Genomic DNA, 18,886 nt, shown 5'->3' on the forward strand with positions numbered 1-18,886 from the left:
GAGCACGAGTCCCCTAGCACAACTGTTGCCGTGTTGTATACCCACAACACACTCTCCCCTTTTAAACTTCGAAGTCGTGTGCTGCACCGCTCCTTGCAGTGGCCGGCATCGGCGTACACCCAACGTAACAGAGAGAGATTTTTTCGGTACTGTGACCGACGGCATAGTGCAGTGTCTGCTGACTTACCAAAATGAGTCAATTCATAGAAGTGTCCTCCTTCGATCTTCGCACGCACGCTTTGCTTTCTTTTCCGCCTGCTCGTGTGGTAACGGCTTGCCTCTCGCGCTGAGTGGGGCGTGGAACCACCACTGTTCCATGGACACGCTACGCACACGTAGCGGGCTCTGTTTTCGCCATCACAGTGTGTCCTTCCGTCGCTTCTCTCGCACAGTTTCGCAAGACATCGTACCTCACCTCTTCCCAATCACCGACACCCCCCCCCCTCCCGCCATTCCCTTTCGTGGGCCTGGCTGGGGCATTTTCTTTTGTCCCCGACGCCGGCCATCGTGCCCGCGTATGTGTCTCCGCATGCACAGCAAGCACTCGTCAGCCTATTGTCATGTACACACATGATGTCCATGACCGTATTAGCTGTATCTCCGCAGCGGACCTTGCGCAACGTCTAGTCGAGGTATCGTCGAGGAGCGCTGCACAGAGTAGCGCCTTTACCGAGACCTTTTCCCAGCGCTCCCTACCACACTGGGTGAGTGGACTTCTCTGGGATGCAAAGTGCGCTGGTGCAGCCCCTCCGCGGACGGCACTCCTGGGCGGTGACACAGTGGAGATGACATCGTGTGTGTCGGACGCAACACTCTCGTGCGTCGCGCTCTCAGAGGATGTGCGGTTCCGTTTTGCACGCTCGCGGCGCAGGCGCCTCACAGGAATCCTCTCATCGACGGCAGCGTCCGTGTCACTCCGAATGAGCCGCGTCGGCGTGACACACTTCTACTGGATGGACGAGTGCGCGCCGCGAGTCTCGTACGGCGAACACTCGACGTGGTTGACGGCGCTGCAAAAACGTCTTGCCCAATGGGCCGTCCGCACATTTGCACGGAATGCGCTGCTGCGCAACATATCGCTGCAAACTCTTGAAGCTGTCTTTCCCGCGCTAATGGCATTCCCACCGTGTGAACGCGAGGAGCTTCTTCAGCAAGCAGCAGAGCTCCTTGGCCAAGGGACACTCCTTTGGTATGGGGGGGCAGTGATCAAGCAGTTCCACGAGAACGCCGCCTCGCTTACTCTCCCCTTGCTTACTTCCAGTGAGGAGCGCTGCTCCGCGGCGCTCATGTTTGCGTTGGCAACAGCGCAAGAAGTCATGGGTGCTCGAAGCAGCGACGGTGCCCGGGCAGTTCGCTTTCTCATCGAGGAGTACGGCGTGCGCGGTGTGGCGTCATCACCAGCACTGACAACCGCAACGCTGCTCACATCTCGAGCAACAGTGCCGCTCTACACAAGTCCCGGCGTTGGAAGAGGCCCACGTCAGCATAATCTACTCCAGCCCTATCTCTTCCCACTCTCCTGCGCAGATGTAGAGGTGCTGCCGTGGACTCAGCAGAGCGCTGATACCTCTTCCCCAGGGCACTACCGAGAGCTCCTTCGGCGCGTGCGTAACACCGCAGCGGTGGTGCTCACCACGGCTGCGCCGTTCACTGCAGCCGCTACGCAAGGGCGCCATGCACACGAGGACGACATCAATGCCTTCTTCTCAGCGAATGAGGCACTCCAAATCCACCGTGACACCCTTGCCACCCATTCCAGTAGCGATGTTCCCACTTCGTTGCCCACATTTGCGGTACACGACAGCGGTGCAGCAGCGCGTTTGCGCCTGTTAGAAGCGGCACCCAAGTGGTGGGAGCAAGGAGCAAAAGCGAACAACAGCCACGTGGTACGTGACGAGACAGCGCTGACGATCAATGTGAAGGCCGCGGCGGCGGCGCTGCGCAAGCCACACCGTGGCGATCATGCGCTACTTGTCGCCATCCACCGCACGCGCAAGCGTCAGCGCCACCACAAGCAGCTCACCTCGCAGACTGTGGAGGCGTCGCTGGTGGGTGCATCGATTCGGTTGAAGCGACGCACTTTCCTGGAGTTCGTGGACATTTTGGCGCTCAACACGGACGACGAGGACCTCGAGGAAAAAGCGCGGCAGTACCTTGAGCAGCAGCACGTAGCTGAAACACAGATTCGCAAGTTCACCAAGTTTTTATCATCCATGCGCAGGATGTGAGATGAACGCGTCATCCCCTCTACCCACTCACTCGACCTTGCGTTTGCGGGCTCCACCTACTGCAAAAAAGAGCCACGAAAGAGTCATGCATGCTGTGCTTTCCATGAAACTATTCCGACATACATGAGCTCCACTCCACTCCACTCAACCTGTCACAGGCCCATCGCGTGGTGCGAGGCAGCGGTAGACACGCGTCACAGCAATGCGCCGAATCAGCTATCTGAGCACGACCTCGGCGTCACAGCCGCCGCCCCTCCCCCTCCCCCTCCACTAGTAGGCAGTGAGGACCGGCTGAGACATGTTCAAGTAACACTGACACGCTACCCATCCTATGGATGACACAAGCGTGTTCACTGCCGCAGGTCACTCCGACCTCCTCACGTCGTTGTGGTGCCTGGCCCTGCCACCACCAGAAGTGACTCAGCATTGGTCAAGGAGCGAAGGGGGCTGTGTGGCTTTCTCCCAGAGAGAGAGAGGGGGGGACACTGGGCTCTGGATCCTACGCGCTGAGGTGCCCCCTCGTCATCAAGGCAAAGACGACAGCGCTCGAAAAAGAATGAGGCAAGCAGTGCTAGTCACCGAGTAGTACACGTAGTACTTTCTCACGCTGCGGATAGGTGCTGCCGCTTCGCTCTTGGGCGCCGCCACCCATCGCCATTCCCCAACCCCCCTGACAGCTTCCTCTCCCTCCACCTTCTTACTTGTGCTCTTCTCGGGTGGCAATGACACCACCTGCGCTTCACTTCACCTCTTCACTTCGTTTCGCCATTCCCCTTCTCTTTTGCTTCTCTTACGCCGTGTTCGCTGGTCGCTGTCAAATGACCAGCGAAACGCACCCGAAGTACCGGCAGTCCACCCACTCCCTCCCCCTTCCTCCGCGGTGTCCTGGGCGCCTCTTTGCAATCACCCACCTTTTCCAGCTGATACCACTTTTGCTTGTTGTTTCTTGCCTTTTATCGGCTCGTGCCACCGCCAGCGCGAGCGACTTCTCTCTTTCTCTCTCACAGCTTCCTACACCATCACCATGAGCAACTCAACGAACGAAATCGTTGCCATCCAGCAGCCGGCGACGAAACCGGAAATCATCACGGTGCACTCCACGGCTCAAATGACCTCCCCGGACTACAATACCAATGACTACGAGACGGGTGACTTTGATGAAGTGCTGGCTGTTGCAGAGCCGCTGAAGGAGGTGCAGAACCTCTTGCCCACCTCGAAATCGCATCGGAACTCACCAAAAAAGTCAATGCGGACTTTCCTGCAGACCGTGCCGCACCTCTTCACCCTCACGCTCGAGGAGATAACCAGCCTTGACGTCATGGTGCGCGAGTACAGCGAGATGGATGTCATTATTGAGGAAGGGGCGTATCTGGAGCACATTTACGTGCTCGCCTCCGGCACGGTGGAGGTGATGAACTCCAAGAAAGGACTGAAGCGCGCGTTTGGCCACCGGCGCATCGGCAGCATGGTAGCACCAAGTGTGTTCGGCATCGACGACGCCATCCTCGAGAGCGCTGTTGAGTTTACCTACCACGCCAGCTCCAACGCGACGCTGCTGCTCATCCCGCGCAAGCAGGTCATGGACCTGTTCACGCGCTCTCCTATCTTTGCCAACAACGTCTCCAGTCAGATCCTTCGTACGCTTCCCTCCTTCTCGGTGTTTGAGGAGTTCTGCCGTACCGTGTTTGGCATCTCATCCTCCTCGGCCTCCGACGCTCAAGAAAAGAGGAACGGCTATCGTTTGTCGCTACCCACCCTCATCCGCCTGTTCCAGTCCAGCGGCACTCTTCTTCACAAGAACGGCAACACGAACGAGATTGACTATGAGGCGTTGCGGTATTGCACCCACCGCCTGCCTGCGAACATCAGTATCACCTACATCATCATCCTCACCCAAGGAATTCCAGACTACCTGTCCGACGGGTTCCTTGCCGACGCTGCGCACGCGCACGCCGGCGAAGAACCGTTTATCGCTGCCGTCGACACCGGGAAGCGGCGCCGGTGCGCGTGGACATTCGGCGGAGGAGGACAGACGCTTGTACTTATGCGTGACGGCTACACCGACACAATCGACTTTGTGTCGAACTTGTGCATTTTCTGCATTGAGGCCAAGAAGTTGCGAGCACGACTGCAGCAGCTCGTGTCGCCGTCGGCGGCCGAGGTGCTGCGAAACGCCCTCGCGCCGGCCGAGAGCAGCCTCAACGCCCAGGCGAGGATAAAGGAGGTTTTCGCGTCGCTACCGTTTTCGGATGACGAGGTACAAGGTTTGCAGAGCGTCTGGGGCGAAGAGACGCTGCAGCACCTGTACAATGTCGTGGTGCATAGGGAGGAGTATGTGGTGCAGGTCCAGAATGCCACTAGCAAGGTGTTTGCTGAAGATCCGTACGTCAACTGGGCCCTCACCATCCTTCGCCACATCAAGAGGCGCCTCTGTGTCTCTGAGCTAGAGCCACTGCCGGAGGACATTATCATCGACATCCTCTTCTCTCCAAATCAGACGCTGAGGAATCTTTTCTGCTGCATGCTGGCGGACACCAAGACACTCATTGACAGCATTTCGGAAGAAGCTGGGATCGGAAAGGGCGAGCGGGCGGGGAGTTGGAAGAACGTGAACGACCGCTACTACTACGTCTTGACAGGTATGCTGGAACGAGATAAGACGATTCGCGACGCGTACCGGTCACGGCTGGAGTCGAATGGCTTCACGCTTATGGAGGATGGGCACGCGTCGGCGCTGATTGTCGACCTGATCGACGTCAGCAGTATATCGCCGGATGACACGGACCCAGAGCTGCGTGCATACATCGCGCAGGCGTGCAAGAATAGCCGGGAGAGAAAGCGTCACTTTATCATCAACGTGGACAAGACCTTTGGCGCTCAAATTGAGGCAATCCTGCGCTGTTTTCTTCTCACCTTCGGCACTCGCATCCAGAGCGTGAACCTCTGCGGCAAGGCGGCTGGCCTCTGCGGCAACCGCGGCGACGTCGTTCTCCCGAGGAAGCTCATCTTCTCCAAGCAAACCTTCGGCGAAGACTCCACCGATGAGATTCGCCTGTGCAACCGCAATGGATTCCGCCGAGAGGACATTACACCACTTCTCGGCAAGTCGTGCTCGGCAGCGGTGCATCATGGCACGTGTATCACCCTCCCTGGTTTCATGCTTCATAGCCAGCCGGTGCTTAAGTTCTACAAGACAGTGCACGGCTGCACTGCGATTGACATGCAGAGCAGCTACGTCGCACGCCAGTTGGAGGAGTGTCGCCGCACCGGGGTGGTCCGCCAGGCAATTCCCAGTCGCTACCTTTTCTACTGCGACAACATGCCCCTTGGCAATGAGAACGGCTCGCCCCTTAAGCCGCAAAAGAAGGAGATGACTTCCACCTTCTACGCCACCGCTCGCGCCATCCTGCGCAAGATTCTCGAGTCCTGAGCAGCGGTAGCGAATCGGTAGCGGCTCGGCTTTTCAAAAGCGTGCGGCAGAGTGTAAAAGAGGATGGAGAAACGGTATGACACTGAAGAAGAAAGCTACGCCCCGCCAGCGACGTGCTTCAATCATTTATTGTTACCCCATTCCGCCCAACCAATTTTGAGTCTCGAGGGATCAAGTCCACCGTGTGCGTGTTTCTTTCTCTTTCCCCCACCTGACCATGAGAGACAGCCCTTGGATGACGGAAAAAGGAGGATACACTGGCGTACCGTTTTGTGGGCGCCGGTGTTAACGAGCGCGCGCGCGTGGAGGGACACCAGACTGGCACATACCCCGCAGAAATTGAAAACCCGCCAATTGGGGCAACTTGGGGGCGTATAGTGGTGTGCATCATACCTCTCTTTTGACGTTGACTGATTTCTGCTTGTTCCTTTGGATTCTTCCGAAAGGCCGTTTCCGTGCCGGTCGGCTGCTGCTTGCGTTTTCTTCTCGCGGCTCGGGCACGCGCGCAAGCCCCCGGCCCTTCCCCGGGGCCGCACGCGCGCGAGGGCCGGCCCCGCACCCCCCAAAAAACGCCGCCAGCCCCTCAACCCCGGCGCCAGCCCGAAAAGCCCCACCCCCCCTCCCGCCCGCGCCAAGGGCCGGGGCTCGCCTTGGCGCCACGCGCACCCCCCCCCCACAGGGGTCCTGCACCATTCCCCGGAGGGGCGCAGCCCCCAAAGCAAACGCACAGCGGCGCGGCGCCAGCAGCACGCACAGGCGCAACGAGCCACCCTACCTGCGCACTCTCGTTTTCCATGGCAACAAAGACTTCCATGGTCTTTCCCCTCTGGCAGGTACAACGCACCTGCGTGCCACCTTTGTAACGGAAGCTGGCGCATACACCCCGGACAGACTCGACACGCGCCCCCCGAGCCCGGGGAAGTGTTCTGCTGTCACTGTGCAGAGCTGTGCCTGATCTCACACCTGTGGAGGTGGCGCATCCGCGGGAATAGGCGCACGCATCAAGGGGTGCTGCGTGCCGCATCGTTGCTTTTGAATACCAGCTCACCGCTAGAGCGCCTGAGCCTCGACAAGTGCAAAGGGTGTGGACAGCGTCGCCCCTTTGACTGGTACACAGAGTTACACCATGTCAGTGCCGCAACGTCTAGCGTGCGCAATGTGGATGAGCTGAGGCTATGCGTTCTCTTCGCACCCATTTACGTCAAGTGTTGAAAGGGAGTCCTAGCCGTGTCATCCTTCGTCGAGGCCTCCCCCCCCCTTCGAAAGGCCTGGATGCCTTCTACTCCCCTCATTGGTGCATTGACAGACTTCATCAGTGCTCTCCTTGGAAGAAGGCTGCTTTCTTCCACACCCTGTGCGACACACCGCGGCCTTTCTACACTGGCAAGGGCTTCGCAGTTCTGAAGCGTCGAGGTGAGGTGCGATGGCGTCGCCAGCATGCGTCCTCTCCCCAGATGCCTGCTGTTGGAGTGGGTCTATTGCCACCGATGCACGGAGTTTCACAACCCTACATCGCTTGCCGATGCGCACGCAGTACACACTGTGGATGTGCACGAAGCAATACCTACAACTGGCTAGGATAAACAAACCATTGGGACTTCCGCGAGAGGGGCAGCCTTGCGTCGCCCACAGATGCCGCGCATGCGATCGAAGCCGTGGCGTTCAAAAAGGGGAGTGGAAGGGCAGCCTCCCTGAGCCTTCTCAGTTTTCCGAACTGCCATTCTCTCGGTCCTGCGCGGCGCGATAGGCAACCTATAAGCGGTTTTTCCCGTTCCCTGGCCGTTTCCTATGGTAAGGAGCGCAGCCACTCCCCAAACAGCATCTTCCACCCTTCACTGTTGCCCATGCAGCCCGCACAGGCGACGACCATGCGGAATCTACCCCAGTGGGAGTGGTGTACGCAACATCGGTGCCCTCAGCAAGTGCCGTGCGCTGGAGCTCGCCAACTTCAGCCACTGGGGGCAGCTGCAGAGCACCCTGCCGCTTGCGGGATCCGCAAAGCTGCCCAGGATCGTTCTTTCCTCGAATCGAATGTCTCTCTGCGGCGCCATGCCGGTACACGCGGCGCTCTATTGCATCGACGAAGCGCGAGATCCGGAAGCCCCCTCTGCACTGCCTCGCTTCCGCCTCTTCCAGTCCTGATTGATTATTCTTGCTGCTCGTTTCTCCCTCTTCTCCCCACCCTCCCGTGCTAGCGAGTGGCACGTGCCGTGTCCACTCTGCAGGTGCCCTCAACGTTCGCGGGTGCAGTGCCACCCTTGGGCGTTTTCGGGTACCATGCGCTCCGCGTCCCCCCACGCTCCTGCGTTCACTTCTGCAGTGAGCGACTGAGAGGGGAGCGCACCATTCAAGCACCGGGCCCCCTACGTGTGCTGTTACTCCTCCTCGTTATGCCTGACCTCAAGCGTCACAGGAGGTGCCAGGACGCTTGCCGCTCCTCTGCTGAACTGCATAGGCGAACTAGGTTCCCCCAAGCTCCGTTTTCGTATCCCCCCACAACCCTTTGTCTCACAGGCGTGGCATCGGTATTGCAGACGTCGCGTTACCCCCCTTCTGTACTGCCGCAGAACCGGCGTTGCTCAAAGGAGCAGATGCAATCCCTCTTCAAAGGCTATCGAGTGGGTGTGCAGCGTCCGTGACGGTGCGTCTCGCAGGCCACAGGGGGTCGTGGCAGCCATCCGTGCTGGGCCAGCTCCAGCAGGCTCTTCGCTTCACGCAAGGCACCGCTCCCACCACCTTTGCTGCGATGCCGACCAATACGCATCTATTCACGTGTGTGTGCGTGCGTGATCATCATCCCCTGGGGAGTGCAATGGTGGTGTGTGCATCACATTGTGCAGGGGAACACTGATGTATCCCCCCTCCAACTGGGTTGCGCGCGGGCTCGAACGTGACAGTCATCCCCTTGGACCTGTGCGGTCGGTGTGGTGCATCCCTTGGTGGAGCTGCAAGTCCCAACTCTTGTAAACGGTTTATGGGTGGGGAGGGGGTGCTGTGGCGGCGCTCTGCGCCACCGAACGTGTTGACGAAACGACAAACCATATGCCCTGTCTGTTACGACAGGAGCATCACGCGTCCGGGGGACACTGCACCTGTGGCAGCTGCAGAAAATGCTCCCCATGGAAGGTTTTCTGGAGCCCGTTATGCAGTGCTCTCCCTCATCCACTGCTTGGCCGTCAGAGGCTGCACTCCAGCCTTCCTGGACATCGTTCCGCATCCCCATGGAATGCGGCACCCTAGCTTTTCCTGCCACGGCGAAAGGCCACTAGACACGCGTGAGGTGGTAGGCGCCCTTCTCCACAGGGCATTCCTTGAGAGCACCTCGCTGGGGACCTCAGCTGCATTCCATCTATCCGGCTCTCTCGCGGCTGTCCGTTTGGTCTCTTCTCCAGAACCCCACGATCTCACCTGGATGGGCAATGCTACGCCGCAGCACACCCTAAGCTGGGGGCAACTGGGCCTTCCGCGGTGTCGAGGCCTCACCCTAACCGTCGCTTCGCACGGCAGGGTAGTGAGAGAGGTAAATGAATGAAAGACCGTGAGGTATATTGCTGGCGCTCCTGCCAGTCGGATGCGCTTTTTTGAATTCCTTGACTTTTGGGGAGCAAATCGCCGCCCTTCTTCGTCCAGTTCGCGGGTCTCATTAACCCTTCGAGCAGACCTTTCGGCCGGCACCGAACGGCGTACTGCTAGCGGCAACGGGAGTAACGTTGTCAGGAGTCTGGACGAGCAGAGCCCCAACATCTTTTTCTGGGAGAAAACGCGCAAACATACCGTGCTGCGCGCACAACATGTGGTGGCACATTCTTGCACCATCGCGGGGGTATTTGCCCTTACTCGTCGGGGTCCTCTTGCTGCGCAGTCCGTGTAAATAGTGCCATCTGCTGGATTCCACTGGGTGAATTAACTGGTCGCTATGCTTGCAGCCTAACAAACCGGGAAGCCGCAGTGAAGCACGCTGACTGGAACGGAATGCAGAGGAAAAGGTAATACTATACCTCGAAAGCGAGAATGAAACGTCGCTGAATACTAAAAGCACGAGGAAAGGGTGCAGTGCAGTATGCGATACCACGGGGATAATGTTATAGCCATATAGGAGTGGCTCGAGTAGAAGGTACACATTATGGATGTCACTATATCGTATCTTGACGTGTAGGAAGAAGGCAGAAAAATACTGGGCTTTTCGCCCCCCCCCACCCCTCCTCCGTGACTCGCACAGCTGAGAGAAAGGGGGCCACAACTCCATAGACAGAGAGTGTCCTCGCACCTTCCTGCTCGCGTACTCCGTGTACGCCGTAGTGGAGCGGGCAACGTGCTCCCCGCAGCTCTTCTGCACGCGGCGTTTTCCTTTATATATAGAGAGAGAGAGAGAGACCGTGTTTTCAGATGCACTTCACAGAACAACAGAGCGCTATGCGGCAGCTGTTGTCATGCAGCACCTTTTTTCGGTCCATTTGGGGGGGCTGCCCTAGGCATCACCAAAGCACTTGCCTGTGGCCACAGTTGGTGACTGTGTCTCTTGTGCGGAGAGAAGGACGTGTGGAAAGGAAAAAGACGGTCAGAGGTGGTCTGCCAGGTGCGGCAATCAAAGGAGAAACAGTGAGATTGGCGGGATAAAGAGAAGACGTATGCGAGTGTGAAAAAAAAGGCCGAGGCAGGGGAACAGAGAAGACGACGGGGCAAACTACGAATCGCCGTAAGCCCTCTGCTTCAAGAGCGGCAGCGAACCTATCGTGTCGCTTATGGACCTCACAAGCCAGCAAGAACTCCTTTCGCTGGGTGTGTATGGGGGGAAGCGGCACCGTTGTCGTGAGAGCCGTTGCTGAGGCTCCGTGAGAACCCTTGCGAATGCAATACATTGCTGGATGAGTGATATCCGTCGCTATTGTGTTCATTAAACGACGAGACCTGAAAACAAGGTGCAAGTTGCCATTCAGTGTGGCCTCTACGTCGGGGAGTCCATGGTGAGGCGAAGGCTCACACCCATGCCCTGCAGCTCTTGGATAAGTAGCTTGAAGGCATAGGGCATGTTGACCTTAGAGGTGGTGCCCTTTGTTTTGCAGTACGTGCACCGATTGTTGTAGCCGAGGTTGCCGCACACGTGGCAGATGTCTGCCGTGAACAGGTCGGAGCTGATGAGGAGTCGCTCGTTGAGGAGGCTGGACGCTCCATAGCCAACCATGCAGTCACGCTCCATCTCTCCAACGCGCAGACCACCACTGCGAGACCGACCCTCGGTTGGCTGACGAGTCAGCATCGAGCGTGGCCCGGTCGAACGCGCGTGCATTTTGTCTGTGACCATGTGCTTGAGGCGTTGGTAGTAGATGGGTCCGAAAAAGACGTAACCCTGCATTAACTCCCCTGTTATGCCAGAGTAAAAAACGTCTTTTCCGTGGTAGTTGTAGCCGAAAGAGAGAAGCTGCCGGCTGATGCTGTCGGCAGAGTCCCCGCCAAACGCAGTGCCGTCACCCATCGACCCTCTGAGCGCTGCTGCCTTTGAGCAAACCAGTTCGAGCAACTTGCCAACCGTCATACGACTGGGGAATCCGTGTGGATTCATGATCATATCGGGGCACATGCCACGCTCGTTGAACGGCATATCCACCCCGTTCACGATGAGGCCGACGACGCCCTTCTGTCCATGACGTGATGAGAATTTGTCACCCGGCTCTGGTGGCCGAACCTCCCGCGTGATGACCTTAATTTTCTGATCGACGTCGAGCGACCTGTCGTAGTCGCCAGGAGGGGAGATGATGACGTGGTCAACCACCGCCAGTTGCGGATACTTGTACACCAGCGGCGCGGGCCGCGGATCACCGCCGGCAACCGGGGTGAACTTGTTTACGAGGACGTCGTACTGTTGCACAAAGGCACCTTTGCTTGCAACGCCGTCGGGGTTGAGGGCTTTGAACTTGCCGCTGCCGCTATTCTTCTCCGGGGGCAAAATCACATCGAACTCACCTCCCGCGTACTTTTCCAAGTCCACCTCGTGCTTGCGCAGCACCACGCAGCGGCCGTATCCGCGATCCAGGGAGGACTTGTTGTACACCTGCGCATCTTCAATATCGTACCCGCTGTAGCTCATGACGCACACCATGGCGTTGATGCCGGCGCCGAGCTTTTCGTAGTGTGTCAGCGACATGGCCCTTGTGCGGCACAGTGGTCTCTGGGGGTAGGCACCGAGAAGAAGTACCGTGTCGGCGCGTATATATTGATTCAGCGCCACAGTGCCGAGAGCCTGCTTTCCCATGGCGGACTGGAACGTGTTGCGGGCGGACTGGTTGTGGTGCGGGTAAGGAATGATGCCGGCAACCACGCCGAGGAGCGACAGCGGCTCTACTTCGAGGTGGGTTGTGTACGGCCCGATGTCGGCAGGGTAGACGGCAATGAGGCAGTCATTCGATTCATTCACGTCAACGTACTCGATTAGTCCCTCCGCCAGGAAGTCGTTGTGGGTGCACAGGCGGTCGCGCAGGCGATCGAGGTGGGCGGAGGTGACGGCCGGCTTCCCACCGCGCACGATGATAAGCAAGCGAACAATACGACCGCCATCACTGCCGATCTGGACTGTGCGCTGCCGCGGCTGCATTGAGATGGACACGTGCGGGTGAAGACGGCCGGAGCGCCGGAGAGCACGAATGCCGGCACAGAGTCGGTTAGGGTAGCGGTGGATGCCAATGAGGGTGCCGTTGAGGAAAACGCTGTAGTACTGCAGGAAGTCCGTCGGCGTCACCGTGTCAATCTCCTCCACGCCAAGTGAGTGGGCAGAGGCGCGCACGTAGTGGTCACTCATGTCCAAGGTGACCTGGCTAAGCGTGGCAAAGTTCTTCACCAGACCGCAGCTCTCGCCCTCTGGTGTATCGCAGGGGCACACCATCCCCCACTGACTCGGTTGCAGCGAGCGCGGACCACTTACCTTGCGTGTCTTCTCAAACGAGGACGCCAACCTCGTCATCATGCCGAGGCAGGCAATGTACGAGAGTCTCGATAGCACCTGCGTGATGCCCTGCCGGTTCATGTTAAAGCGCTTCAAGTCCCATCTCCCACTGCTGATCGCCATGCGCATGCCGTTCTGAATTACCTCCATCTTGCTTTCCATCAGCTGCTTCACGTTGAAGGGCCGAGTGGAGTCTCTTTTGGACAGCTGCTGATCCATCGCCGTCTTGACAACGCGGTTGAACTGCTTCAGTAAGTCTTCAAACAAGAGGGCCATCAGTGTGCCGGTTGTCTCGAATCGCTTGTTACCGTAGAAGTCGCGTTCATCAAGCAGGGAGGCGTCGAAGCTGGCCTCGATCATGCCACGTACCATGAAACAAACATAGAACGCCTTGTGGCGAAAGTTCCAGTCCTTCTGCATCTGGGCCTCCCGAATGTGGCAGAGCAGCACATTGGCGAGGAACTCAGCCGCCTTGTCGGCCTTGGACCTGTTAACCTGCCGCTGCTGCGTCTCCTCGACCTCCCACACCGTCTCCTTCCGCTTCTCACCGATGTACTGCAGGGCATCGTTTTGCGTGAATATGTCCAACCCACGCGCCTCCTCAAAGCAGGGAAAGAGGATCTTCTGAAACGCTGGCGAGGTACCGATGCACTGGGTGATGTGCTGATCATTCTCCAAGCCGAGCGCCTTAAGCACGACGATGATCGGGATATCCTCGGTGAACGAGCGATGCGTCAGCACGATACTGCCTTTTTTGAATGTAACGGCACACTTGGAGATGGAGTAGTGGGTCTTGCTCTGCACGTGGGCCGAGATGTTGCCGTGCTCATCTGCCTCGATGATGACGCGGTTCTTGCTCTGTTGCTCCTGAACAAGGCATACCTTTTCCACGCCTTTAATAATAAAGTAGCCACCGGGGTCAAGTGGGCACTCGCGCATGCTCACCAGCTCCTCGCGTGTTTTGCGGTACAGGTTGCAGCACTTTGATTTGAGCATAATGGGAATAGTCCCGATCTTTACGTCTTTCTCAACCAGCATCGCCCGCGAGCGGTCGCGGCTTGTGTACTGAACATCCACAATCATGTCGCCACGGTAGGTCATATCCCGAATGCGGCACTCCTGCGGCGTCACAAACTTTGGTATGTGGCCTTTGCCGACAATCTCCTGCGGACGGCAGACGCGGATGTTTTGGTAGCGAATCAGAAAGTCGGGGTCGACGACGCTCTTGATTTCGACGTTGGATTCGTTTAACAGGATGCGCTGCAGCTCCACCTCGATTAAGTGGTCGAAGGAGGCGATGTGGTGATTCAGAATACCCCGCATAGCCATGAGAGCGGGGAGCATCTCCAGCTTCTTCCGCTGGTACTCCTCGCCGAAGCCTGCCATGGTGTGTGCAGCGGTGAGCACCACAACGTCGGCGAGCCCCTTGGCGTTCTTATTCGATTAATGAAACTGCAGACACACACACACACACACAACGTCGTGCGGCGCGTGAAAGACATAAAGAAGTCGAGGAGACACCGAAAGAGAGAGGGAAAGCAGGGGAAGCGCAAGAAGGTGCACAAAACACGGTGGGGAGAGAGAAGGACGGTGCCGCCGCAAACGAGGTGTTGTTGACACGTTTGACGTGCTATTTGTCACAGGTGTTGACAGCTGCACACCGAGTGCCTGATTGGTAGTTTAGGGCAGCACTCTCCGTTTCAGCTTGAAGTACAAGCACTTCCCGGCTGGGGAGCGTGGGGAAGGACTTCGTTGGTGCACTGCAGTCCGAGTACCACTCTTCAGGGTAGCACTGCCCTTCGAGGGGTGTTCAGCACGCAACAGCTTCCCACGCGGTAGTCTTTGTGTTCTTTTTCGGTTGATTTCACGTGATCGCATCTGTGGAGCAAAGCGCCAAGAGGCTTTCACCTGCGTTACACGAGTTTACACGGGAAAGGCGCAAACGACGGCCTCGCCCAACGAGAGCGTCACAAGAAGACGGACAGGTAACGGCAGAACGAGCATAACAACACATTCCGCCCCACGACAGGATGCTAGCGACAGACACCGCTCACAGGTTTACCAAATGCCTTCTCAGTGGCGTTTCTCAGCAGAAAGCTTGCGTAGTCGGCGCTCGAGCTGCGCACGAAGATCGCACAGCTCCTTTACCTTAGCACGAACCTCTGCTAGAGCATTAGCATCCGCCTCGTCATCTGGCCCAAGTCGCACTGCACAGCCATCTCGATTCCGCTTCTCGCCACGTTTGACTTGGCGCATCGCGAGAGCGCACTGAGTGACGTGATAGTTGCCTCGCGATGGATCGACAGGGTTCTTCTCCAGCGGCGCACATGCCCCTCTTACAAGCAGGGCAGCTCGCGGAACCACGCAACAGCCCAGCAGCCGGCCCTTTTGGGGGCTGACGCACTCCTTTATGAGCCGCCCGCTTTGGATATCGAACGACAGAACGGCGCCACCTTCACTGGCGGTGAGCACGAGCGACGGCGTGGACGACAGGCACTGCAGAAAAATAATCGGAGAGTTATGGCCATCTGCGCTGGGTGGTCGCAAGATCGTCTCTAGGTGTTCACCAGTTCTCTCTGGCTCGATGGCAAGCCCGGCGGAAGGCTCGTAAAGCTCGCTGAAGAACAAGAATCCCTTTTGTGTGCCAGCGACGATTGAGGCATCGTCAAGACTCGCAGTGATCGCGGTGACAGCATCACCGACAGTGATGCAGCGGAACTGCTCTCCTGTGTGGGGATCCACAAGACGACAGGTGCGGTCTCGGGAGCCGGTGAGAAGCACATTTGAGTGGTGGAGGAAAGTGCAGCAGGTGACGGCGAGTGAGTGGCCGGTGAAGACGCACCTTGGCACGATCTCGCGCATTCGAAGTGAGGCCAGTGTTGCCAGATTCCATACCTTGCACACCGAGTCCTCGGACACAGTCGCGACGAGGGAGTCATCGGCTGAGATCGCAGCACAGTGCACCGCACGCAGGTGGCCCTTGTAGCTCTTGATGAGTTCGCCAGACTGCAGGTTCCACAGAAGGATGGTGCCATTCACTGTGCCTGCAACTAGGAAAGTGCCACACCGAGTGACTGCACAGCAGGTGACCAGTTCCGGCGTGAAGCTGCGCTGAAGAGGCTGCTGCGTCGCTGCAGAAAGAAAAAGAGCACAGTTGCGTGTCTGGTGCACTATGACCGCTTGACTAATGGGGGAGTAAGCCAAGGCGTTTCTCGCCACCTCACCAATCGCGTAGCTGCGCAGAACCATCGGCGTCTCCACATCGACCAACTGGCCACGCATGCCATCGCGCGCAAGAAACAGCATGACACAGACACTGCCACAGAATCAGTTGCGGGGTCACTTTCAGTTCGTGTTACTGACACTCACAAGTTTGAAGAAAAAAAATAGAGAGACAAGGGAGGAACACGAAGAAGAGGAAAGGGGATACTTTAGTGTGCTTCTTCGAAGAGATGTGAGAGGGCGCAGCACAGATGAAACACGCGGCGACGTCCAGCGAGAGGGATCGACTCGAGTCCAGGCTTTTCGTGGGTTATGAGCGATGTCCTCACAGTGAAGAACACGCGTCACGGCAAGACGCACGGTTGTCAGCCGTAACTATACGCAGCGGCATGCGTACCGGGCGCTGTTCGATGAAGGGTCAGTTCGGGGAACCGCATTAGGAACAGGAGGAGGAGGAAGCCCCCATCATCTCCGGCTGCACGCACCACCACAAGCAGTGACACGTGTTGGCACACCACATCAGCCCTTCTCGCTACAGGCCTTCTCGGGGGAAGGGGGAGGGATAACGTCTCTCTGCATGAAGAGGCATCCGCTTCTGCTCAAAAGAGGACGCGATCAGGTGTCCACATCGCAGCATGAGAACAGGGGGAAAAGAAAGCCCCGCCGGCCACAAACTCACAGACAGAAGCGTGCGGACTACAGCGCATTGTGTGGATGTGCGAGCGTCGTGGTTAATCCGGAGACCTTAGGGAGGAAAGCGTACAAGTAATTTGCCTCGGTGTAAGGAAAACAAAGAGTGAATCGAAGGAGAGACACAATGAGTAGGCGTCGCGTGGCAGGGACCAGATGAAACTGGTCGGCATGCGCCCCTTGTAGCCTCACATGTTTCTTTCAGTGGCATCACCGCACAAGCGCACGACAGTTGTACAAACATATTGCTCGCTTCCCGCCATCTATCAGCAAGAGCGGCAAACACGAAGAATGCGCGCAGCAGGAAGTGCAGACTCACAGAGGACAATACCCCAGAGTGCAGTTCAGCTTCCGGCACAGATACACGCAGAAACAACACAGGAACGTCAAGTGCGCTTCAGATACAAGAAAAACCGGCCAGTCTGGGAGCACCACTCAACGCTGTCCGGCTGCCACTCGTAGTCGAGCATGTCAAACTTCTCGAACGCGTCAGGGTCCCGCAAGCGGGACAGTGAGCGGGAGTGCGGGTACATATCCTCAAAGCACATTATGCGCGTCCCACGCGGCACGCTGCGCAGCCGCTCCGAGAGGTAGTGATTCACTGACTTGGGCAGCAGAAGATTTGCCGCCCAAATGACGCACGGCGTAGGAAAGTACGCCGCATCGCATAGGAGAGTGCAGAAGTCAGCGCAGACAATCTCCACTGTCAGTTGGCGCTTGAACCTTGCCTCGAAGATGGGTCGAAGAAACGCCCACGCATCCTTTGCAAGCTGGGCGTTGTGGGGGTTGATCTCCACCCCAACACACCGCGCACCTGTCAAGGCGGCCACCTGGAAAAGCACGCTGCCGTTTCCGCAGCCTAGATCATAAAACGTCTCCGCGGTCGCCACGTTGGCAATGCGAATGAGTCGAGTGACAAAAGGTGGCAAGATAGACTTGGCGCACAGCTCGCGCTTCTTGATGCGCTCCGTCTCCCGCTTCAATGCGAGAGACGCGTAGCAGTGCTCCAGCTGCTCGCCAAACCACACGCAGTAGCACGTGCGGGTCGGGCAGTGAAGACAGCGGGAGGCGTTCGGCTTCGTTCGCAGCGGAAGGCGATACGGGCTGCGCGGTGTCCCGTCACCAACTTCGACAGTAAAAGAGAGGAGCTCCTGCCCGCTTCCCAGCTTTGCAGCCTTTACCGGCTGAGAAACCGCATCGTCGACACGGCGCAGACGCTTGTGCATTGAAAAATGCAATGAACAGAGAAGCGATGCCCTGCAGCGTAGTATTTGATCAAACGTGCAAGACAAGTGGGGGGTACGTGAAAGAAGAAACGAGACACGAAGTGATGGAGGAGCGCTGGCGAGCAGAGGCGGAGAGGGTCACTGTACAGCACGCAGAGGGTCCACCATGTTTGACGTATTCTTCAAAGACATGAACACAACACAGGCGCGTGTCGGCTTTGCACCACCAAGTCGCCACGCAAGACAGGACCGACGCAAACGGGACGCAACACCCCGTGCTAACGCACCGGTACTGTTAGTGGGATGGCAGCAGTCCGACATGAAAGAAGGCTGATCACTGCCACGTCGTTTGAGTCAAGAGAGAGGAATAGGGCGCATATTTTATGCGCCTTATTCCTTTGATGGCCGACAGTCGAAGGGTGAGAGGAAGAAGGTAAAAGAAATGGGAGTAGCGAGGAGTAAGGGGGAGGTAAACAAGAGAAGGAAGACAGGCCTCGTGGTCAAGAGAGATGTGTTGAGTGCGGAAGCAAAGCAGCCAAGCCACCTCGTCCACCCTCCCCCCACCACTTTTACTCGTGTGATGGAGATCGTTCTGTGTGTCGATCTCATCGAAAGATGAGACGAACATAGGTGTGTGTATGGGGGGAGGGGGTGTCAGCGTGCTCGCAGGACACGAAGAGGCTCGGCTAGACCGAGAGAGGCAAGTATGGGAAGAGACGAAAAGCAACCAAAGAGAGGCGTGCGCACATCAAGTCTACAGCGAGAGAGCAGAACTAAACAAAAAAGAGGGAACCAGACGAAATGGGGAGGGCAGAGGGGAGGGGAGGGGAGGGGCCGCTAACGGGAGCAGCAAACAAAGGGGAGTAATCCTACCGCCTCCAACAATACGGCCAGTGGCATCCGTCTTCTTTCTTGGCTCAACTCATCTCTGCTTCCCCCGCCCCTTCACACACCCACACACACACACACACACACGCAAAGAGAGGCAGGCAGACTACAGCGCAACGAAAATGCTCGACATTTACCGAGTAGCAGAAAGAAAGAAAGGAAAAAAAAAAGATGCACCGGAGAGAAACGGCAGCGAGAGCGGGCAGCAGATGCAGGCACATGCACCAGCACCGGTGCTACACTTTTATATATATGTTTTGCCCTC

At 57.6% G+C, this 18,886-nt stretch overlaps 5 protein-coding genes across 5 annotated transcripts, besides 1 other annotated feature; 2 read left to right on the forward strand and 3 right to left on the reverse strand.

Moving 5' to 3' along the window:
- Positions 1 to 560: 560 nt before the first annotated feature.
- LPMP_204200 (hypothetical protein) lies at positions 561 to 2,228 on the forward strand (the record flags this gene model as incomplete). The annotated part of the gene is made up of 1 exon (XM_010700319.1): positions 561 to 2,228. The coding sequence occupies one exon, from the start codon at positions 561 to 563 to the stop codon at positions 2,226 to 2,228; it is 1,668 nt and encodes a 555-aa protein (XP_010698621.1).
- Positions 2,229 to 2,337: 109 nt separating this feature from the next.
- Positions 2,338 to 2,759: a repeat region.
- A 493-nt stretch (positions 2,760 to 3,252) lies between these two features.
- LPMP_204210 (hypothetical protein) lies at positions 3,253 to 5,658 on the forward strand (the record flags this gene model as incomplete). The annotated part of the gene is made up of 1 exon (XM_010700320.1): positions 3,253 to 5,658. The coding sequence occupies one exon, from the start codon at positions 3,253 to 3,255 to the stop codon at positions 5,656 to 5,658; it is 2,406 nt and encodes an 801-aa protein (XP_010698622.1).
- A 4,945-nt stretch (positions 5,659 to 10,603) lies between these two features.
- On the reverse strand, positions 10,604 to 13,981 carry LPMP_204220 (DNA-directed RNA polymerase polypeptide, putative; the record flags this gene model as incomplete). Its single annotated transcript, XM_010700321.1, has 1 exon — positions 10,604 to 13,981. One exon carries the CDS (start codon positions 13,979 to 13,981, stop codon positions 10,604 to 10,606), a length of 3,378 nt encoding a protein of 1,125 aa, XP_010698623.1.
- Positions 13,982 to 14,668: 687 nt separating this feature from the next.
- Positions 14,669 to 15,901, reverse strand: LPMP_204230 (hypothetical protein; the record flags this gene model as incomplete). Its single annotated transcript, XM_010700322.1, has 1 exon — positions 14,669 to 15,901. One exon carries the CDS (start codon positions 15,899 to 15,901, stop codon positions 14,669 to 14,671), a length of 1,233 nt encoding a protein of 410 aa, XP_010698624.1.
- Positions 15,902 to 16,893: 992 nt separating this feature from the next.
- Positions 16,894 to 17,733, reverse strand: DOT1 (histone-lysine N-methyltransferase, putative; the record flags this gene model as incomplete). The annotated part of the gene is made up of 1 exon (XM_010700323.1): positions 16,894 to 17,733. One exon carries the CDS (start codon positions 17,731 to 17,733, stop codon positions 16,894 to 16,896), a length of 840 nt encoding a protein of 279 aa, XP_010698625.1.
- Between the last annotated feature and the right edge of the window lie 1,153 nt (positions 17,734 to 18,886).

This window comes from Leishmania panamensis (genome assembly GCF_000755165.1).
Source record: "Leishmania panamensis strain MHOM/PA/94/PSC-1 chromosome 20 sequence".
Taxonomy (NCBI): domain Eukaryota; phylum Euglenozoa; class Kinetoplastea; order Trypanosomatida; family Trypanosomatidae; genus Leishmania; species Leishmania panamensis.